The 24,750-nt window shown below is 43.7% G+C and overlaps 1 protein-coding gene across 2 annotated transcripts in view; it reads right to left on the reverse strand.

Annotated features, from left to right (window-relative positions):
- The window catches only part of ZFPM2 (zinc finger protein, FOG family member 2), a 345,016-nt gene that overhangs the window by 273,350 nt on the left and 46,916 nt on the right, over window positions 1–24,750 (reverse strand). For both annotated transcript variants that reach the window (XM_083186879.1, XM_083186880.1), the window contains one exon: window positions 5,520–5,675. In XM_083186879.1, the coding sequence (XP_083043005.1) occupies window positions 5,520–5,675 (156 nt within the window). The remainder of the gene's footprint in view (window positions 1–5,519; window positions 5,676–24,750) is intronic.

Below are 24,750 nucleotides of genomic sequence, written 5' to 3' on the forward strand. Positions count from 1 at the left end.
CAGTGTGTGTAGTATGTATGTATGAATGACAGCGGCAGTGTGTGTTGTATGTATGCATGACAGTGTCAGTGTGTGTAGTATGTATGAATGACAGCGGCAGTGTGTGTAGTATGTATGCATGACAGCGTCGGTGTGTGCAGTATGTATGCATGACAGCGCCAGTGTGTGTAGTATCTGTGGTAGAAGATGGTGCTATCTGTGTCCTGGGGAGAGGGGATGTAAAATGGAGGTAGATTTTAACCTCCATTTTACATTTTAATTTGATTGCTCTGCATCAGATGAAAACATTCCAAAGTGCACTAGTGGATGGGGACTTAACACTTGAAGAGACCCCCTCCCACCACATAACAGAATTTAGCATTATTCGTTGTGCTGTAATGTGAATTTTTGCTCAATCTGGGTGCCATAACGTGAATTTTGGATCATTTTGTATGGCATAACGTGAATTTTGACTCATTCCATGTGATTTTTGGCTTATTCTATGTGGCATAATATGAACTTTAGCACATTCAGTGTGGCATAATGTGACTTTTGGCTCAATCTGTGCGGCATAATATGTAAGGGGCAAGTATAAGGGGCCTGCTATTGTGTTGCATGATGTGTAAAAGGGGTATATGGTGTGCTACAATACATTGAAAGACACACCCCCTTTTGAGTGACCACACCTTCTATTGCTGGAGTGCGCCCCTCGAATATTTGCTGGAAGTGTTAAGTGGTGCCCCAGCTGATATAATTGCCCACCCGTGGTATGTACATGTATAAAATGTCATTAACCAGCATGTTATTTTTGGTGTCTAACCACTAAAGTTTGATGGTATTATCACCTGCTAGGGGGCACCAACAAAAATCTTGCCTGGGGCATCAAATTGAATAAGTAATTGTAAAAAGTAAGTACAGACATTCCTCACTTAACGACCAGGTTCCGTTCCTACGACCCACCCATATCAATGCTCGTCTGGCCGGCTCACGATGTGACGTGCTGGCGTCACACCATGCTCTCCCCCGCCCTGCGCTGTACTCCTCCTGAGTCAGTACAGCGCAGGGCGGGGGAGAGCGCGGTGTGATGCCAGTACGTCACATCCCAAGCCTGCAGAGTACAGGAGGAGGCAGGAGAAGATGCAGCCGGGACCCACAGCCACTTGCTGAAGGAGAAGGGGGCACAGGAGCAGGGGCGCCGGAAGGTCTGCTCCCTAATGTGATGCCCTGCTTCCCACTGCAGCCTCCACGGGGCAATGGCCGCTGCCTCTACGGTACACTGATTGTCTAAATGATTGCTGTCCTTATCTCTCTCTCTGCTGTCCTTATCTCTCTCTCTGCTGTCCTTATCTCTCTCTCTGCTGTCCTTATCTCTCTCTCTCTCTGCTGTCCTTATCTCTCTCTCTCTGCTGTCCTTATCTCTCTCTCTCTGCTGTCCTTATCTCTCTCTCTCTCTCTCTGCTGTCCTTATCTCTCTCTCTCTGCTGTCCTTATCTCTCTCTCTCTCTGCTGTCCTTATCTCTCTCTCTCTCTGCTGTCCTTATCTCTCTCTCTGCTGTCCTTATCTCTCTCTGCTGTCCTTATCTCTCTCTCATTCTGCTGTCCTTATCTCTCTCTCTCTCTCTGCTGTCCTTATCTCTCTCTCTCTCTCTCTCTCTCTCTCTCTGCTCTTTCTGCTGTCCCGCTCTCCCATGTCTTTTCTCTTTCTGTTGTCCTTTTGTCTCTTTCCACTCTTAGTGAGTACATGCATCCTGGCAAAATATATATATATATATTTTTTTGTCTGTGGGAGGGGGGGGGGCGCCACAAATTTTTTAGCAGGGGGGAGCAAAATTTATAGTTACGCCACTGGGAGGCGCTGAGATAGTGTGGGCGCTGGGGGGACTGCGGGGCTATTGTTACACCCCTGCCATCTACCAGGACCTGCCGCGTCTCTGGCCAGGACCCGAAGATTTACTTGTCTACGGTTCCGACTCTTCTCCTGGCTCCTGCTGCTAATGAAAACTGACTCTCACAAAATGGCTGCCCCCATACAGCAGACAGTTTTTGAGGATGCTAGAGGAGGCGGTGGCCTCCTCTAGCATCCTTAAAAACAGTCTGCTATTAGGGGCAGCCATTTTGCTAGGGTCAGTTTTCATTGGCAGGAGTTCAAGGAGGGACAGGACCGCAGACAAGACCGGTGGCGGACGTGGTATGTGGAGGGGTAATGCAGGGTGTGGGGGGGAGGGGTTAACTCTACTTGGTGGGGGCACTTTTACTAGGGGGCGCAAATTTCGTAGTTATGCCCCTGGGCAGGGCCATCTTAATGTATGGGCAACTGGGCAGCTGCCGAAGAGCCCCACAATTCTAGGGGCCTTCGAGTAAGAGCTGATTGGGCTTTATATACACAATCCTTTAATCATCTTGTGATTTTTCTTTATTACGAGTATCTTTCTATGCTATCTTGGAATTTCCTCCAAGACGCATTACAGAAAATGGATCAAAGGTTCAAGGCTGTTTATTTTTACTCCCGTGTTCAGATGATAAACATATGGTTTTCAGAGCAGTCACAATATACTGTACAGTATCTATTAGAATTGTGATTTTTCAACCTATTTTTAACTCACAGAACACTAAACAAGATTTACAAATTGCCAAGGCACACCATCAGACCCCCACAGGAAAAAATACATTGGCCCTCACAGGAAAAAAACAAATCCATAGGTCCAACAACAGACGCATCTGGCTAGCAGAATGCTCGGAACAGCACCCTGCAACCAGTATCGCGGCATCCGGGCCGGCACCCTGCAGCCTACACATTAAGGATGCTCCGGTCAGTGCCTCCTGGCTCCAATCATAGCGCTCCGACTCACCCACCCACTGGAGTTTTATAATGGCATGTGCTACGGGGGAGGGGCACCACAGGGCACAGTGATACCCTGTTATGTTCCTATACATATGGGTTTAGTTATATACTGGCAAACTGGTAAAGTACAAACATGGAGCACCCCCTAACAACCAGTAGTTAAAGCTTGGTCTGATTTTCTGTAGAACAAGGTCCAGAATAAAAGCAAATGTCATATGTGTGTAAATAACTACCATAGGTGCAGCTGCTATGGGGCCCTGTGCTGAAGGGGGCACCTTACCTGTCTAAGTTGCATATGTTATATACTGTACATTCATCAGCATTGGCGGCAGTATATACAGATGGAGCGCATTTGATCCTTGGCCGGGGATCGCCGGCGCAGAGGCGCTCCATCTGACTGGGACGCACGTGCGTGTGAGACGGTGCCGCCGCGGCATCCTCCCCGTCTCCTCTTCAGGGAGACGGGCAGGGATAGGGCTGACGGTGAGGGGCACCGTGGGAGGCGGCGTAGCCAGCTCCGTAGCCACGGGGCGCGCACAAGCATCTCATGCGTGCGCGCCCCTGGCGAGAGCCGGCCGCTGGTGGGGGCTGGCGATAGCCCCTGCAAAGATGGAGCCTGCTCCATCTGTGTATATATATATATATTTATATATATATATATATATATATATTTACTGTCTCACTAATTTAAACCTTTATTTAAATTCATAAGTATGTAACCTGTGAGGAGGGGGTGGGGGGGGGGGGAGATTGTAGATTGTATTGGACCAGGCATATCTAGGCATAAGAGATTATCCTGAGCCTGCAGGGAGGGTCTACAAGCTGCCAGCACAAGGGGCGTTCAATCAGCTGTAATCAGTGATCTGTCCGTGTCCTTATTCTAGACATATCCTGGGAAAACAAGGAGTCAGAGATTCCGGTCAATAAGCTTATAGGCGATTTGCACAAACACCTCCCGCAGCAAGGTAACACACAAAGTCAAATTGGCTTTTCTTCCAAGTCCAATTATTTATTTATTTATTTAGGCTGAACTTGTAAATAGATTAGCAATAACAAAAAAAGGCATCTCTGGCGTTTGCTGATGTGATGACACCAAGGGGGACATTTACTAAGATGGGACTTCTATTTCATACGGGATGTTGTGATGGGCAACCAATCAGATACTATCTATTATCGTCTAGAAGGTGCGCAATAAATAAGAAGTAGATTCTGATTGGTTGCCCATGGCAACATCCCATGAGAAATAGAAGTCCCATCTTAGTAAATTTTCCCATGTCCATCATTTCTCTATTGCTTCCTAGAAAACGTCAGACAGAATATGATGGTTGCTTTGGGCGACTTCGACTATTTAAATTTTTAGAAGCTTTAGTGAACTGAACATTCATCAAATAAATAGTGAATCAGTTCTACCCCTTTCACACAGCACCCAATTACTGGGTTCATGCAGGTTTCTTGCTGGTTGGACCCTGTAATTGGTGTGATGTGAAAGGGGTTACCGGGTCCCGCAAACCGTTAGCAACACGGCAATATGAATCTGTAAAAAAGAAGGGTTCTTACTGGTTCATTGCCGTGTTGCTATTAGCGACCCATTTCCCATTGACACCAATGGAGGAGGCAGTGCTTTGAGCAGCGCCAGCTCTAAGCGCTGCCTCCTCCCCGCCCACTTGGGTGACCACCTCATCCCTTTAATTCAGGACACATATTAATTACACAGATTCTGTGGCTGGCTGACTTCACGACTCCATTTCCCCTGGATTTAATCAGTCACAGAACCTGTGTAATTAATATGTGTCCAGAATTAAAGGGATTAGGTGGTAACAGTACCGCCCACCAATGACGCTCTGCCACTCTGCCAAGCCCCCGGATTATGTCAGCGAACCGACGATATTGCCGGTTTGCTGAGGAGGTACGAACAGACCAAAATGCAGGGTCACACCGGGACTGAACAGAGGCGACCCTGCATTTTGCGGTCTGAAAGGGGTATTAATGAGCACCAGTAACATAATTATTCAATGCCAGATACTGTATTTCATTATTAAGTTAAATTCTTAGGGAGACAGTGGAAATAGGAGAGGCAATGCAGCCTATGCTGCAACTTATGTAACGTTTCCGAAACACTTCCTGTCTGACCGCTAGGGCAGCACAAGATCAGTACAAGTGGCGTAACAGACAGAACTGAAGTGAAACAATAATAATAATACAGAGGAAAGGAGCATCAAATAAAGATCTGTGGGAGACAGACTAATTACAGAAGATAACATTGAACGTATTGTATACATATACCTATCTACTGCTGTAAACATGCTTTATTCTATCTTCCTTGTTAAATATTGCATATGACATTTATGATGTGGTTATGGAAAAACAAGATGTAATGCCGGGTTCCCATGGCTCTATAAGAGATGTCACAGTCTCAGCAGAGACCGTGGCGGGTGTCAATTTAGAGGAGGGTGTGAGCCAGGGGGAGGTTGCATCAAACTTTAAAAACAGCTAAAGGGGCTGATTCATACCCGTTCATTCGTATCCAAATTCTCCCCCTTCCCCGATGTCCGGGGTCTGTGCATGCAGGGGAGCGGCCCAGCCACCCAATAGGGTATAACCTTATATATTACAAGGGTTAGAGTACACCAATCACAGGGACCCCAAGAGAACCGCTCAATGCAACACAAAAAGACTTTTCTGTGTGTTCGTACAGTACCTTTGTTACAGAAATATTCCACATCGTCGCAGGTCATATTCTCGGGCTCAAACTCTGATGTGAAACTTTCTTCTAGTGGAAAATCTTCTTTTGAGACAATAACATTTTCCTCGGACAAGCAATCTTCGTCATCCTCAATAGCATCCTCCAGAGGCCCTTAAAACACAATTTAGAAAACTAAATATGTAACGTTGCTGTTTTGTGGTTTGAAAAAAAAAATATGACATCTTAAATTCCTATCCCCCCACCCGAGGGATAAGATAGCTTGCTTAGCATTGCTTATAATTTATCGTTGCCTTATGGTTGAAATGAAGCACATACGAAAGCTGCTAACTAACTCATATACAGATGCAAAGTAGAATACAGAAATTGCTTTACATAGGGGATTTTGGAGCAGTGGGGTGTAACTGGACAGCAGAGCGAATCCTCGCCGAGCGAATCCTTGCACTAGCATGCGAGACAGATGCGCACACTTACATATCCGCTCGCATGCAGCCGCACCGAGGGAAAATCATTCAATCGTTTTGGGTAATAGTAAGTCTATACTTACTTTTATCCTGGTGCAGATGGCCGAAATGGGGGTGGGTGCTGATGTCATGTGAGCCGCCCGACCCAAGCAGGCATGGAGAAAACCATGTGCACTGCAGGTGGGGCAGATGTAACATGTGCAAAGAGAATTAGATTTGGGTGAATTATTTTGTTTCTGTGTAGGGAAAATACTGACTGCTTTATTTTTACACTGCAATATAGATCTCACTTTGAAGTTAAACCACACCCAAATCTAACTCTCTCTGCACAAGTAACATCTACCCCACCTGCAGTGCACATGGTTTTGTCCATTTGAGAAGAAATCAACCAGAATAAGGGCCTAGATCCGATGCACTCTAGTACAAAAAGTACGGGCTGCACATACTTTTTGTACTTTGCAATGTGATAACTACAGGAGCGTGCATCGCATCGCAGTGTCCAAAATGCACCGTGTGTGTGCACACTAAATAATGTATTATTTTTAATCTGCATGGTTTATATACAAAAATGAAAAAAAAAATGCTGTGTTTTAATGATCCTTTAAATAAGATAAGATATGATTTTTTTTTTTAGCATACAACCTGTTTGAGTAGCAAGTTGAAAAATATTTAAAATGTTTTTATTATTTCTATAATTTACGGCAGTCTATGGGAATAAAATTCTGTTACAATACAATAGATCATCTCATCCTCTTCAACCCATACAGCTGCAGAGACCATTATCGTTGACAAGTAGCTAGAAATAGTTTGTCAGATCTATGTCCTGTATTGCTGGTTGAAATGACAAGAAAAATGTCTGCATTATTATTTTATTTATTTATTACCAGTTTCTTATATAGCGCACACAGATTCCGCAGCGCTTTACAGAGAATATTTGACCATTCACATCAGTCCCTGCCCCAAAGGAGCTTACAATCTATATTCCCTACCACATGTACACACACACAGACATTCTAGGGTTAATTTTTTTTTTTTTTTGGGAGCCACTTAACCTACCAGTATATTTTTGGATTGTGGGAGGAAACCGGAGAACCCGGAGGAAACCCACGCAAGCACGGGGAGAATATACAAACTCCGCACAGTTAGGGCCATGGTGGGTATTGAACCCATGACCTCAGTGCTGTGAGGCAGTAATGCTAACCATTACACCATCCGTACTGCCCACATATTGGAAGCATACTGTATACCTTTCTGTCCCATGCAGAACACTTCATAGCACTTATTCATATATACGCTTAGCGCTGACCATACCTGGCCTAGCATACAAGATCTAATCCAACCAGACTGGATTCTGATCAGTTATGCCAAACTTACATGCAGTACAATTAATAGTTTAATGGTAAATACCCAATAAATCAATTACATGAAAACCACAACATAGTTTGACTTAATAAACTGTATTCTAGAGCTTTGTCTAACATCTCCGGCAGGGGTGGCCAAATCGTTCTTCGAGATCTACAAACGATCCACGTTTTCCATATCACCTAGCCGGTGCACAGCTGTAGTCATTACTAACTGTCACATTTCCCAGACCACCTAGCTGGTGCACAGCTGTAGTCATTACTAACTGTCACATTTTCCAGGTCACCTAGCTGGTGCACAGCTGTAGTCATTACTAACTGTCACATTTCCCAGGTCACCTAGCTGGTGCACAGCTGTAGTCATTACTAACTGTCACATTTCCCAGGTCACCTAGCTGGTGCACAGCTGTAGTCATTACTGTCACATTTCCCAGGTCACCTAGCTGGTGTACAGCTGTAGTCATTACTAACTGTCACATTCCCCAGGTCTCCTAGCTGGTGCACAGCTGTAGTCATTACTGTCCTATTTCCCAGGTCACCTAGCTGCTGCACAGCTGTAGCCATTACTAACTGTCACATTCCCCCGTTCTCCTAGCTGGTGGACAGCTTTAGTCATTACTAATTGTCACATTTCCCAGGTCACCTAGCTGGTACACAGCTGTAGTCATTACTGTCACATTTCCCAGGTCACCTAGCTGGTGCACAGCTGTAGTCATTACTGTCACATTTCCCAGGTCACCTAGCTGGTGTACAGCTGTAGTCATTACTAACTGTCACATTCCCCAGGTCTCCTAGCTGGTGCACAGCTGTAGTCATTACTGTCATATTTCCCAGGTCACCTAGCTGCTGCACAGCTGTAGCCATTACTAACTGTCACATTCCAAAGGTCTCTTAGCTGGTGCACAGCTGTAGTCGTTACGGTCACATTTCCCAGGTCACCTAGCTGGTGCACAGCTGTAGTCATTACTAACTGTCACATTTCCCAGGCCACCTAGCTGGTGCAGAGCTGTAGTCATTACTAACTATCACATTTTCCAGGTCACCTAGCTGGTGCACAGCTGTAGTCATTACTAACTGTCACATTTCTCAGATCACCTAGCTGGTGCACAGCTATAGTCATTACTAACTGTCACATTTTCAAACCTCCTGCATTCATTCCTACTATAGACCCACAGGTTGCCTGATATACATGAACTGTTGGTAGATCTTGAGGACAGGTTTGGCCAACCCTGGTCTAGTGTGTACTGTACATGGCTTAATAGGTCCTGATTCGACTGTAGCAATGAATTACAGATGAGGTGCCGTCATCTATGTGACTCATCTTGATGAGCAATTCGCCGAGGCAGGGATGCACGAGTGCCTCACATGCTCACACATCCATTGCTGCGAATGGGGTGCGTGAGCATCTTACACACACCCGTGCTGAGAGTGGGATCAATGATGTATGAGGACACATCAGTAGCTTACGTTGGTCCAGAGACACTAGATTAGATTAGTAATTTGGTCGCAAAGGAGATGGTATAAAATTACAGATAATCTATGACGATACATTGCATAAACCATGAGGCTATTAGAAATGTCATACACAGAGAACATCTACATGCCCGCGGGCGTGCCTCGCAAGGCCCCGAATCTGTACAGATCTAAAAACCACTATTGATGTACGTAAACATCTGATTTACGTACGTCTATGAACTAGGCCCGATGTCATATAGCTTCCGCTGGAATCCTCCGTTTAGGTGGAGAAACCGCATAGACACGTCTAACGTTCCTTCACCACAGGTATTCACAAGCATGGCTCATGTACATCCCACAGAGCACTTAAATGAATGTATGTCAGTACTATGGACATTGCAAGACCGCATAAGCCTTGTAATTGAGCTTAACAGCAAGAATAAAAGTCCTATTTCTCCAGCTTCTAAAAATCTATTTTAAATGGGTAAAGTTCCTCCCGAAGCCACTCACTTTTTAACATGAGTTTGCATCAGGGGATCTTGTAGGATGGAAACATTTTTATTAATTTTTTCTCTTATCGGCAGGAGAATGTTGCTTTTTCATTTACATTTGTAGCCTCCAGGTAGCGGAGTAGAGAATCCTAGACTAGAAAATTTTGATTAATTTCTTTCCATGTGTTATGTTATTTCTTATATATAATTGATTTCTTTTGCTTGTAGCTGTACATCTATTTTATATCTGCACCTATTCCCTGCCTTCAATCAAGAAAGTTGAAGAAAATTACCTGAATTTTGTTAAGTTTATTAAAAAAAAAAAAAAGACTGCTCTGTGAATATTTAAATTGTTAAGTTTATTAAAAAAAAAAAAGAGCTGTGTGAATATTTAAATTGCGTTTTGAAATGCTAACGAAAGGAAGATATTACAGAATTTTAATAGTAGGTTCAATTTGACCCGCCGACTTTTGCAGGAAGGGTCAAAAATTATTCAAATTGTTTCTTTACACTCAAAGAAGAAAACCTTTGATTTTTTTTTAAATAGATTAATATTCTTCTCTGCTGGGTCTTTTGACACGTAGCTGTATGACAGTATTAATTCCACTGGTGTATAAATTTTTCAAAGACCTTTTTGCTTTCATTTTCATGTACGCTCTTAACTTTTTTTTTATCTTTGTTATTATGATAGAAGAAGCTTTTATTAAGACTTTTTGGCCTTCTTTTGAGCCGGCCGAAATCCTTCTGACATTTTAACGGAAGAGCTACCTTGTTTCAAAAGTGAAAAAAAATTATAATTTCTAAGAGATATTATAGGTACTCTCAAATAAACAGAAAACTTAGTAACATGTACTGTAAATATAAAACGGATACTTAGCAAATACTTTATTCTCTAGAGCTGGGGTAGGCAACATTTTTGTCTACGGGTTCCACTACAGATACAATATGTAAAAACATTTACAAAGGTTATCGCTGGATACTAAGGGGGGTAATTAATCTTGAATTCTGACTGTTGGAATGTTCTGACTGTGGATTGTCGAGAAACAGATCCGACTTGTATTAAAGTCGGATCTGTTTTGTCGAAATCCGCCTTCAATACCATCAGAAGCATATCGGAAATAGCGCACAGGATTGAACACCACTTTAGACATATTAGTGACTTTCTTGTCCTTCCATTATATAACTGATTTGGTTAATAATAGATATGAGTGCCTTGGTTTTGGCTTGGATCTTCCCACCAAGTTCCAAAACGAGGGCACGCATTATCTTTGAGGAAATCTCATCGTTCATGTGTTTTGGATCATATATAGATAGGGGTGTGCAATAAGTTATCAGATGTGTGTTGCATAGGTTGAGTAGACACAATGTGACTGATTGTAAACTATAATCTCTGGCTCAAGTTCTTGTTAAAAAAATTCAAGGCACCGAACTCTATGTAAGAACGTTAGAAGTCAGCATGTACACGTCCCTCATAAATTCATTATGTAGCTCAGCAGAGGCCACTGGAGAGTCTTCTATAACTACAAGAGTGGTTTGCGGCAACAGGAGAGCATTGACTGGCTGCATGCAGCTTTTGGGAGGAAGCACTGTCCCCAAACCAGTGAGTTTGAGTGGGTTTCAGAATTTTGGTGGGAGAAGGTCATTGCAAGATGAGGAGAACTGTATACATAGATCTGACCCTGACACTAGCCAGAACCTCCCCATCCTGTGATGTTGCCACACCTCACTGCTCAGCAGAAGAAGGCTCGGGTTGGGTGACTTATTGCCATAACATGCAGGCAGGTGTAATGACAGTCGCTCAAACTCTAGGAGATCATCAGTGGCAATGAATCCTGGATCTACAGTTACAACCCTAAGACCAAACAACAGTTGGCCCAGTGGATCCTAGTTAGAGGTAAGACGACACAGATGTTCTGATATGAGCGCAGCTTGACCAAGATGGTGGCTATTTTTGTGGCCAAAACCGCTCCAGAAGCTATTGTGCCACTTGTCCAGCAGTGCGCCGTCACTGAGGACTGGTATGCCAACCAATGGGAGAATCACACTGCACACCCTGTACCCATTTACCATAATTCTCTTTCAGAGCAGCAGATATCACCGGCATCAAAAACATGGCACAATCACCATGTTTCGAAGACCTGTACATGTCCATTACAGTAATCACCAGGAAAATGGGGCCCAATATTTACAAGGTCAGCACAACAATGTTCACGGTTACGATGTTGATTTAGTTGAAATGTTGACTATAGGGTTATGTTACGAGTGGAAGCGTTAGGCTAAGGACTAGTAATTAAGGATAGGGTAATAATAATTACCAGAACACTGGAGGACAGAAGGTCTCACCTGGGAATGATAGTCACATGACCACTGGGATCTGGAAGCTGCAGCCACCAGGAACAGATATGTCAGCATTCTAACTTGACGACTTGTCATCTGCCTAAATGGGGGTCATTCTGATTGACTCGGTAAGCTGCAAATCTCGTAGCCTACCCAGTCCCTCTGACACCACCCACACGAATCCCCTTCCCTAGTTTCCCCTCACAACCATGCAGTGGTTGTGTTAGGAAGACACATCCCCTCACATGTGCCCGCAGCAGGCGAAATCATCCGATTCGGCGACCATCGAATGATTTATTTTTATAGGCCCTGGGACAAAGACAGGGCGGACGGCTGCCATCATGTGACATCAGCTGCCGGCCCCCGGCAGACATCGGCCCGCCCGTATACGCATGGGAACGCCCAGCATTCCCATGGCCCGGAGCCGCCACCGCCCCGGTGCCTCCCTCCCCTCTGCAAACTGCACAGCGAATGACCAACTCGCCACGGCCGCTCGCAGTCGTGGTTTACACATGCGCTGAAATGCGCTTGCACGTGCGCTAAGCCCAACCATAAGGGCAAGGGACGAATTCGGTTCACACATGTGGACCAGAATTGGCCCCATGATGCATGTCCACACAGTAAGGGGTACATTTGCTAAAGCTTCTAAAAAATAAAAAAAAGTGTTGTTATCGCCCATAGCAACCAATCAAATTCGGTTTACCATGTCTACTGCATCCTAGAAAATGACAGACAGAATCTAATAGATTTATATGAGCAACATCAGCTCTTTTCAATTTTAGAAGCTTTAATAAATACGCCCCTAAATGTCAACATTTTTACCATGTCGACATCCTCATGTTCCCAAGGGTCCTTATTCTGGTTCAGTCGCAAAGGCAAATTCCCTCACAAATGGACAAAACCATGCTGCACTGCAGGTGGGGCAGATGTAACATGTGCAGAGAGAATTAGATTTGGGTGAGTTATTTTGATTCTGTGCAGGGTAAATACTGGCTGCATTATTTTGACACTGCAATATAGATCTCACTTTGAAGTAAAACCCCACCCAAATCTAACTCTCTCTGTACAAGTAACATCTGCCCCACCTGAAGTGCACATGGTTTTGTCAATTTGAGAATTAGGGCCAAGATGCAGCCCAAAATAATATTTGAACACATCTTCCCTCTGACTTACAAAGGAAGTGTTTCATGTGATCATTAGTGCGGAGAAAGCTTCGTTACATCAGTAGATGAACAAAAAGCCTGTAAACACTCGCAACATAAATATATCAGCGATGATCTGTTTTGCTGTCATTTTAATAAGGACGGTTACATTAAATCACCATGTAACAAGTCTTTAAAACAATATCCCACTATTTATATAGGAGAACGCTGGCTTGCTCCTTCAAGCACTCAGCGGGGAATTTTCCTGCTATATTTTATTAAGTAGATATAACCCTTTTTTCAGCTACTGAATCAATACAGGAAAAGACATTTATACGAGTCAGATTAAAGCCTTGACTTAAAATATCCCATTTACACACTGGAGATCGATTTTCCTTTCTCAGCGCATGCCCCCTGTAATTGCTAAGAGCATCATAAATTGCAAAACAAGATCCATATTAAAACAGGGGGGGGGGGGGGGGGGATGCATGGCCAATAATCTCCGGAGCAAAAGATAGAGTCGGCAATGTCAATAAAGCAGTCGCTGTGTTACTTTCGCTGATCGCATCGCGGGATAAATGTCAGTACAGCGATGCGAGAGATTGCTGAGTGTTTTGTGAAGTTGGTGTATTCAAAATATCATGGTGGGTTCCTTCTTCCACGTGGAGAAGAGGAGGTATTATTTTCCGAGGATTAGAGGGTACCCTGCCAACGATTCTAATAAGATCACACACTTGCTGAGTCTCTCGTCTCAATTTTTACGGCACAGACTCGCAGGGACTGAACCGGAAACCTGGAGGTCTCTTGTGCCAAGAAATGCACCGCAGAGTTAAAAGATGATTTCTGTCATTATTGCAGCAGCTGATTCTTGAAATTCACACCAGTTCCCGTATTTGTTTGTGCGGCACCGCGGCACACAAGGAGGCGGAACATTGTATTGTGGGATCACACAAAGAGCCGGCAGATAAATGACCACATGCAATGGATTTGAAAGACATGGATTCATGTTAAGAGAGTCAGTCGCATTAGTCCCATGACATATCGCAATGGGCGTTCAATGCATTTTCTGTTATTATTACCCTTTATATATTATTGGTGCCCCAAGGGGTCTGCAGCGCCTTACAGACTACAGAAATAGAATCAGCAGGAAAAAAGGGAGTTACAGTACAGAACACTATGGGCCTGATTCTGGTTCAAAAGCAAATTCGCTCTCTAATGGACAAAACCATGTGCACTGCAGGTGGGGCAGATGTAACTTGTGCAGAGAGAGTTAGATTTTGGTGGGGTTTGTACTTCAAACTGATATCTATATTGCAGTGTAAAAATAAAGCAGCCAGTATTTACCCTGCACCGAAACAAAATAACTCGCCCAAATCTAACTCTCTCTGCACATGTTACATCTGCCCCACCTGCAGCGCAGTTTTGTCCATTAGAGAGAGAATTTGCTTTTGCAAGTTAACCAGAATCAAGCCCTATATGTATACGTGTGTGTTACTTTATATATATATATATATATATATATATATATATATATATATATATATATATACTAGTAAACCCTCTCAAAGCAAATGCTTTGAAAGCTAGTCTGCTACCTTGTGATTGCCTCTGTGTCTGTGCATGTGTGAGAGAGAAAGAAATGTAGTTTCACTCGCTGCCAACAGATGGGAATGCTTAGGAGGCACACAAACGGACACTAGACATATATATAGGTGATAATATATATGTGTTTATAGATATTTATCCTTCAAATGGCTACTGATATTATATACAGTTCATTCCACAGGAACACAGATAGGGCCTTATTCAGATCTGAGCTCAGTACAAATTGGTTTGGAAAATGGGCAAAACCATGTGCACTGCAGGTGGGGCAGATGTAACATGTGCAGAGAGAGTTAAATTTGGGCGGGGTGTGCTGAAACTGAAATCTAAATTGCAGTGTAAAAATTATGCAGCCAGTATTTACCTTGCACAGAAACAAAATAACTTTCACAAATCTAACTCTCTCTATACATGTTACATCTGCCCCACCTGCAGTGCATATGGTTTTGCCCATTTTCCGGACAAATTTGTACTGAGCTCAGATCTGAATAAGGCCCATAGTAAGCTAGTGTCTGTTATATACATATAGGTATTGCCAGTAGTATACTCATGTAATGCTCAGTTCTGGCCCGCATAATATAATGCTAAAGGTGTGGAAAAGGGGTGGCCAAATGGGTCCTCGAGATCTACCAACAGGTAATGTTTTCCAGACCACCTGTGGATCTGTAGAACGTGTCAGTTAGAAATGAATGCCGCACATGTTTGAAGATGTGACTGTTACGGTCAGTGGCATAAAGAAATATTTATAGGCCCCCTAGCAGAAGTCTGTAAGTGCCCCTATGTACAACCCCTTGGTGAAAAATGTAATAACAAATGTAACTGTGAAAGGGAAGGTGGCCCGCCTCATCTGCGAGCCCCACAGCAGCTGTACTCCCTATACTTATGGTAGTTACGCCCTTGGTTACGGCCCTGAAAGGTGGGGCAGATGTAAATGTGCTGAGAGATTTAGATTTCTGTGGGGTGTGTCCAAAATCAAATCTAAATTACAGTGTAAAACAAAGCTGTTTAACATTTGCAGGCTACATGCAAAAATAGCCAGTATTTTTACTGCATGCAAAAACAACACAAGTATTTGCTCCCCTTGCATCGCAACATGTTTTTTTCCCCAAATTCAAAGTTATGTTTTTATTTTTACTTTTATTATTATTATTATTATTATTATTATTATTTACTACCAACACAGAATCAGCTCCTTAGGGGTTAATGTAATAGGCTGCAATTTGCAGGCACCGTCTAGTCTGCCTAGAACTCGAAGGTCAACGCCCAAAGATCAACAAAAGGTTGACACTGGAAAAAGGTTGACACAAGCCACATTTTAACACAGACAATATCTGTATGTGGTCATTAGGTAGACTAGGTCGACAGTAACAAGTTTGACCAATATTGGTCGACAGACAACAGGTTGACACATGAAAATGTCAACATGGTCTAGGTTCGACATTGACAAAAGGTTAACATGACAATAGTCGACAGAAAAAGGTTGACAAGCGCAACAAGGCACCGTGCCCAAAGCATATGTTGACATAGACACCCACAAAAACATGAAAAACTAGTGTTGACCTTTCCCTGTGTCGACCGTATACATGTCGACCTTCAATGTCGACCTAGACCGTGTCAACCTTTATCATGTGTCCACCTATCGCCACCTATTGATTACCAATAGTGATCGACCTTTTGACCGTCGACCTAATTACCGTCGACCAAATGATTGACACATGATATGGTCAACATAAGTTGGGCAGCTTATCATATGCAATCCTTATTGAATCAGGCCCAGTATACACTATGCTTGTGGCAAACACTGTCACAGAAAACAGCAAAGTCAATTAAACTAAAATGAAATAATTCACTGCCGAAAAGTAACTGTCAGCTGGAGATCTCCCTCCACAGGGCGAGATGTACTAAGCCTGAAAAGGGATCAAATGGAGAGCGATGAACCTCCAACCAATCAGCTTCTACTTGTTATTTTTCAAACACAGCCTGTGAGATGATAGTTACGAGCTGATTGGCCGGTGGATTATCACTCACCTTTTTATCACTTTTCGAGCTTAGTACATCTGGCCCACAGTATCTTACCAGTAAAAAATATATATTGTCAATGGCGGATGCCTGCACCACTAGAAGCACTACATGTACTGTAAACCCATTACAGCTGAACAGTCAATTCAAGACTTGTGTGCATTGGATTTCTTTTTCATTTACACTTGTATATAAAGGTATTGTTCTTGTATTAGACATTCGCATTGTGTTACAATGTTGCAATTTCACATGATGAACTGGGTCAGTCACCACTGAAAGGGATCACCGGAAATAATCAAGGGAAGTAAGCAGATGGTAACCCAGCGCCTGGCGTGTTGTCATGCATGGAAAATGGGTAATTACTGCCTCATTTATCTCGGACCAAGGGACTCTGGCTGCATGCAGACCCTTTTTGTGCACTTAAGAAAAAAACATACAGTACAGTGCGTCTGGCATTTGGGTCGTTTAACTTTTTCCCAGGTAACTTTATAAAGACCCCAGGACCTGATTCACAAATGTACAGAAACCGTTTTATAACAACTGAGCAATTATTATCTTCCCACTGCAAAGGCATCTAAAGGCCTGAGATTGCGACGATCAATCGCAGGAAAAGAGCCCAAATTGTATGTGAATAACAACTGGTCCGATGCACTGCGCAGTCGCGTGCGCATCACATCGGAGCCTATAAGTCCCTCCGGCTGCACAAGAAATCTTTTGAATTGCTTGTGAGCCAGGCAGGCTTGGCAGGGATCGCATGTGATATATCGCATGCAAATAGACCTTCCGGGTTGTACTTCTTAAGAATTTTGATACTCACTAAATAGGTGGTCATGGCACTGCAGCATTGGGAAGAACTTGCATTGTTAACCAAAGACGATGTCTTCAGTGGTTTCTATCAATGGCAGGAGACCATAATGGGGTAACCATCAAAGGTGCGAGCATGTGACACCATTGTATATTTGCGCCGATGACCCAACAGTGCGGCTTTGCGAGAGTTATAGAAGTCTTTTTCTAGGTCAAGTGTTTTCAGTTGAGAGGAAACGTCCTTACTGTACTTGGTCTACGTTACAGCGCGCCGCTCCTAGTCTGTTCTGGCCATGCAAGTAGAGGAAGGTGTGCGTGGCAGAATCCAGTCACCATGCACAAAAGAGACCCATTGGAGGGACCAGTCACAATGAAGTAATTACTGCTCAATCGCTCATGCATTGCGGTGCCTTCTACTGCCCACCCATTGCAATGACTGGTGGGCTCCTATGTAACTTGTAAAATACTTTTCTTTTTTCATTCTATTAAAAGCTTTTATTATTGACTTTTCTAAACTAATCTAGAAATGTTTTTAAATTCAAACTTTAAAATATTTAAAATACTAAGCAAGAGTAAGTGTTAAAGTCTCCTTAATATATATATATATATATATATATATATATATATATATATATATATATATATATATATATATATATATATATAAAAGAAAGGCTGGTATCAAGCTGTGCAGATGGTTGTGACCTGTATTTCTACAAGCATCGGTGCTAGAGCATCCTCATCTTCCTGGTGAATGCAGTGCCGGATGATACACCAGAACCACGAAGTAAACATCAAGAAAAACATCCTACGATAAGCCCTCTTCCACTCTACTGACCTTGGAAGTCTCTAAAGCTTACAATCTAAAACTTCTTAGCTAGATAAAAATTTATGACTTTTTGTTTGAATGTTACAAAGTCAAAAAATAATATTGTCACCAGCAAGGTCAAATTAATCAGAAGGCAACATAGAAAGCTGACTTGATGATGTATGGAGGCTCTTGGCCAGTATGACATAGTCTTTGGCAGCTCTCTTATCTAATATCATTAGTCACTCATCCTCTGTAGCCTCTGCGGCAAACCATGCTCTTGATGAAACATGTGGATGGATACCCACTGCTCATTAGATAATGTCTCTGAAAGCAAGGATATAACTATATCATGACTATATGCAACTGCTATGGAGCATGACTTCTAGAGACAGTGTTAGTCCTGGTGGTTCCCTATGCTCATGAATAAATAAGTTTTGGTGGAGCACTAAAAAGATGAGAGGTTGATGATTAGCATGGCGAAGCACACCGTACGGCAGGAGCGGCCAAACCGGTCCTCGAGATCTACCAACGGTCCACGTTTTCCAAATCACCTAGCTGGTACACAGCTGTAGTCATTACTAACTGTGACATTTCCCAGGTCACCTAGCTGGTGCACAGCTGTAGTCATTACTAACTGTGACATTTCCCAGGTCACCTAGCTGGTGCACAGCTGTAGTCATTACTAAACGTCACATTTCCCAGGTCACCTAGCTGCTGCACAGCTGTAGTCATTACTGTCACATTTCCCAGACTCCCTAGCTGGTGCACAGCTGTAGTCATTACTAACTGTCAAATTTTGGTACTCTTTACCTAGAAGGGCGCCCACGATTTTGATCGTGGGCATCGTTAGTAAAATAAAATCGCGTCGGTCGCATCGCATGCGACCAAAAAAATTGCATGCGATGCGACCGACGCGATGCCCGCGATTTCCCATAGGGAACAATGTTAAATGTCCCAATTGACCCGATTTTCCTGTTCAATGTCTCAATTGACCCGATTTTCCATAGAAAACCATGTTAAATGGCCCACAGAGGCCAAAAAGGCACCCTGAAGTGTGAAATGGCCCCCACAATTGTTAACGCCACCCCACAATCAACGTGAACCCGAAGCGTGGCGAGCGCAGCAAGCCCGCGAGGGGCGGCGGTACGTGTCCTACGACCTTTTCATACCCCCACTATCCACGTCGGCGTGGAGTTGAGAATAGCCCGAAGCGTGTCGAGCGCAGCGAGCCCCGCGTGGGGACGCGGACAGCTGTGAAGCCTGCGAGGGGACGCGTATACCTGTGAAGGTGTCCGCGTCCGCTCGCCACGCTTCGGGCTCGGTGGCTCGCTGCGCTCGCCACACTTTCTATTCTCAACTCCACGCGGGCTCGCTGCACTCGCCACGCTTCGGGTTGACGTTGATCGTGGGGTGGCGTTAACAATTGTGGGGGCCATTTCACACTTCAGGGTGCCTATTTTGCCTCTGTGGGCCATTTAACATTGTTTCCTATGGAAAATCGGGTCAATTGAGACATTGAACAGGAAAATCGGGTCAATTGGGACATTTAACATTGTTCCCTATGGGAAATCGCGGTCATCGCGCCGGTCGCATCGCATGCGATTTTTTAGTGCATGCGATGCCCGCGATGGGCGCCCTTCTAGGTAAAGAGTACCAAATTTTTAAACCTACTGTATTAATTCCTACTATAGACCCACAGGCTGCCTGATAAACATGAACTGTTGGTAGATCTTAAGGACAGGTTTGGCCACCCCTGCCATAGGTTGAAAAGTGGGCAGTAACAGAAGGGAAGTCCTTAAGGTGGGAATGTGAGGTGGTGATAGGTGAGGAGAGGAAAATGTCATTGATAGAATGAAGTGCTGGGAAGGAGAGAATTATTGGTCAGAAATGAAGACGAAGGCATTAAATTGGCCTTCATAGATGAAAGCAAGCTGATGGAATTGAATTCGGGAAGCAGCCAAAAAAGGTTGTGCAAATAAGTACCAAATGCAGCAGGAGAGGAAGATTGCAGCTAGGACAGATAGGTGATGGACAGGCCACAGATGAGATTACAATAATCAAGGCTGAAGATTGCCATGGGCAACTTCTCCATTGGTTTACTTATCCACCCTTTTCACTGCACATGTACCACAGAATGTTGTGGGTGAAGGTAAAGGGAGAGGGTGGAGGAACCAAAGATGACTGCCTATTAGTATGCATGGGGAAACATGCCTGAGCAACACCAGAACCTGTAAGGGAAATGGGATGAAGTAAATGCCACTGAGCAACAAAAAGATAATAAGTTTAGTTTAAAAAAAAAAAATTGGGGGGTATTCAATTAGTCCCGTTTTTCGCATATTTCGACCCGTAAGTATTCAATTGCAGCCGTTTTTGACCTTTGACCTTTTTGAGTCATTTTCGCTCAAAAGTAATTTTAGGCAAAAAGGCACGGACGAAAATTAGCTGCCAATCCACGTGTTTTCGGCAGGGCCAAATTTTTTTTGCCTGGGCGAAAAATTGTCACTTTCATTGAATAGGTAAAATGTGCAGAGTTTTCAACTAATTTAATCCACCCCCCTTTGAGTTTGAAGTGACAATTACCAGTGAGGAGCAGACAAAAAGCATCCCTTTGTCTTAGCCAAAAGTAATCATCATATAACTCATTCCGGGCCAGATGTACTAAGCTTGAAAAGTGATAAAATGGAGAATGTAGTGGGTTCAATTCCCACTATATTTGTGGAGTTTGCATGTTCTTTCCGTGCATGTGTATGTTCTTCCTGGGCTACTCTGATTTCCTCCCACAATCCAACAATATACCGGTAGGTTAATTGGCTCCCAACACAAAAGGAACCCTAGTGACTATGTAAGTGCACATGCAATAGGGAATATAGGGGGTCCTTTTAATCTACTCGGTCCGAGGCGAATTCGCACTGGGGACCGATGTTTAGCCTCTGCGTATACGCATATTCACATATGTGCATTTGTGGGGCTGCTGTGCGGGCGCCTCGAGGTGGGCAGGGGGCGTTCGCATGGGGACGCCAAATGTTTCCTGGGCGTACCCACAAAAATGCCCCGTTCTCAGACCGGACGCCACAAGCCTAGGTCAGCCTAGACTGACTTAGATTTGCGAGCAGGGCAGACATCATTCGATGGTCGGCGACCATCGAACGATTTCCGGCCCGCACGCTACCCTGCGATTGGCTGTTGGGGATGTGCGGACCGTGGCAGGGGGTGGGCATACGCGCGGGCAGCATTAGTTGGCTTGCTTAGCAGCGACATTACTCACTGTGTAGTAAGTCAACCCGAATCATCCCCATAGCCCAGTGGTTCCCAACCTTTTTTCTCTCCCATACCCCTTGATTAGGCTTTTCATTGGTAAGTACCCCCTCCTCTCATTTTGAAATATGGACAGTACTTAGCGGTATGCGGATCCTATGCATGTCCTTATATTAAGGAGGAGCGGAGGAGTAGTATACAGCAAGGAATCATGCTCTTCTGTGTCTAGACACTGGTTGTGTATTATCTCTGGGATTCCCGCTAACACCGGTAGGATTAATGCCGCTGCTTCCTCCACCTTTGTCAGTGCTGGGCAGATGACTGCTGGTGTCTGAGGGCAGCATGGGAAGTTCCCAGTGGATTGCTGGTCAGGCATATGACACAACATGGTTTGTCTCCATGGAAATGGGTCTTCTTCAGCTATCAAAAGACCTTTTCATCGTCAGCCATTACCAATATTATTTTCAAGTACCCCCAACTGGTCTGCAGAGTACCCCCAGGGGTACTAGTACCCCAGGTTGGGAACCACTGCCATAGCCTGTAAGCTCCAATAAGGCAGTGAGTTCTCTGTAAAGCAATGTGGAATATGTACAGTTTTTTATTTCGTTGTTTGGGGGGATTTTTCCCCCCTACCCCTTTCTTCATACTTACCTCGTCCCCCGGCATCCACGGCGGGCTGCAGGATCCTCTTCAGCGGCATCTCCGGTCCCAGGGGTGCATTGCATGAGTGTGCGGGCGCGTCGGTGACGTCACCGGCACACCTGTGCACTTGCGCAATGCACCCCTGGGACCGCTGAAGAGGATCCTGAAGGCCGCTGTGGACGGCGGGGGACACTGTGGATGCCGAGGGACCATCGTTGCACCACCAGGGGACCAAGTAAGTATGTTAAAAATATATATTCCAAAAAGCGGTAAAACCCCTTATCCAAAATGCTCGTGGTCCGGAGCATTTCGGATAAGGGGTTCTTAACCTGTAGTAATACTGTATATGACAGGGGTAATTATCATTGAACTATTCCCCTATACCACAGCTATAATAGCAACAGGGAGCATATTCCAAGCATAATGCCTTCATTGGTTGAACAAAACATCAGCGACACTAGGCAGCTCCTTGAAATAAACAGAGGAGAGAACTTTGCTAACGAGAGATATTTTTAGTAGTTTATTTTTGTCCTCTTTAATATATAAATAGAAAGCTAATTCATAGCCTGCTTTAACATAGGCCAAGTAACAATGCCACTCTTACATACTGTAAGACACACAAACTCACACACAAACTCACTTTCTACACATGTAGGGTATGTAACGTTGAACAGTCTTCAGATTTGATAACATCTGCTACAGCTACAACAAATAACTAGAAATGAGTGTGAAGTCTGATGAATGTTTAAACAGAACATTTTTTTATGGATCAGCTAAATCTTTTCTGCTTTTTAATTAAAAGTAAAGAAAATGGAACTTAATTATCCTGTAAAGATTAGCTTGTGGGCATCTTTCTGTAAATTACTTCTAATTGAAAGCAAATCGTCAAATGACATTCAAAGTACTGTCCTTTAAATCGCAGCTGTTCAATTGCTGATTTCAGTGCATTACAGTACTTTCTTGATGTAATGTGGCATATATGAATATTTAAATAGTTATGTTTTTTTTTTACAGCTTATTATATCTTAATCATATTCCATCCACACCCCACTTATAATAAATTGCGCTGAAAAACAAAACATAAACAGACCTCCCCCTTTTGAAAACACTGCAACTCATTTCAAGCGCGCTATCTGCAAAGTCGTCCTTTCAAGTCCGCCGTTTTCAGAGGCTGTTTTTGGTTTAAATTATATTATATCTACGAATAAGCTTAATAAACTGAATGGTGATTACTTTTATCATTCTCCGAGTACCCCACCTTAACACGGGTACGGCTTTATCAGTTTGTTTACCAAATCCTACACATATTTTCAGTAGATCAAAAAGACTTGATAGTTATTATTGCAAAATGTACTTTCTAGATAAAACTGTACTTGTCTAGTTTAAACTGCTTCTCATTGCCATGTTGTAGTGTTATAAGACTATTCTAGTTTATACTGCAAAACAAGCTACAGGTTGAGTACCCCTTATCCGAAATTCTCGGGACCACCAGCGTTTTGGATAAGGGATTTCTACGGATTTTGGACTATTTTTGTTTTTCATACTTACCTGGTCCACTGTCGGTGCCCCGATGTCCACGGTGTCCCCTGGCGTCCTTTGGAATCCTCTACAGCGGCATCGCCGGTCCCAGGGGTGCATTGCAAGAGCGCACCGGTTACATCACCGGCGCACCCACGCACTTGCGCATTACACCCCTGGACCGGAGATGCCGTTGAAGAGGATTCCGAAGGCCGCCGTGGACACCGTTGGACAACGTACAGTAAGTATGAAGAAAGAGGCTGTGGGGTAAAAAAAAAATTCTGAAAAACCACAGTTTTCGGAATATTTCGGCTTTTGGAATATACGGATAAGAGAGACTCAACCTGCATTATATTGCAATTATGCAAATGACAGGAATCTGCGTATACATACAGTACTCTCTTATATACATTGAAGGGCTGATTCAGACAAGATGTGCCTACATGTTCAGATCTACTGTACAAAAATAAAACAGATCAGATGGGTGTTCGCTATAATTGGACAGTGTCTGAAATATCCCCATACAATTTCCTTATTCCTTCCAGCCAATTTAGTCACATGAACATCGATGTGTGATTTTGACATCTTGATTTTGATTGGCCTATTCATTATCAAGAGTCTAAAAGCCAAATGGGTCTGGGCAGGAGCCCATTAAGAGATGAAGGGCCCTGTGTGCAGTCTCTGTCTGGGCCCCCTCCTCTCTAGCTAGCAGCTCAGTAGACTCTGAGAACAAGGGTCATTAGGAGACCCCAGCACTGTATGGGAGTCTAGTGCACATGTGCAGGTCTCTGGGGAAGTGACACAGCTGACATTTTTCCAGTGATTTATTTCAGTGCTGCTGCTGGGACACCTAACTTGTAAGTATTCAAGAAATTTGTTGGGGGCGTGCGGTGTGGGCCCAAACCGTACAGCCTGCACCTATTATATAGATATGCCACTGGATCCAGGGAACCACATGTATTTGGGCAAACAGAAAGAGCACGTAATGTGAATAATTTCATATTCAGAGAATTACATAAAGAAAAATTTGAAGAAACACTGAGTCTTTGTTAGACCTACACCATGTACATCATTGCACCCATACAGCCCTTGCAATGTCTACTCGGAGCCACACTTCCACCTGATTATTGCTCTATTAGTCTTCTCACAATTAGAATGTACTGAGCAGGGCCCTTCATACCATTGGTTTGAAGTCTGAATTTATTTTGTTTGAACTGTATGTGTCTGTCCCTCCCCCCCCCCCCCCCCGCCTCATAAACTGATCCAATGGAGCACTGTTAAGTCTTATATAACAATAGTCATCATCGTCAGCATCATCATCAAGTAC

This window comes from Crinia signifera, chromosome 5 (assembly GCF_055691185.1).
Source record: "Crinia signifera chromosome 5, ASM5569118v1, whole genome shotgun sequence".
In the NCBI taxonomy this organism is placed as follows: domain Eukaryota; kingdom Metazoa; phylum Chordata; class Amphibia; order Anura; family Myobatrachidae; genus Crinia; species Crinia signifera.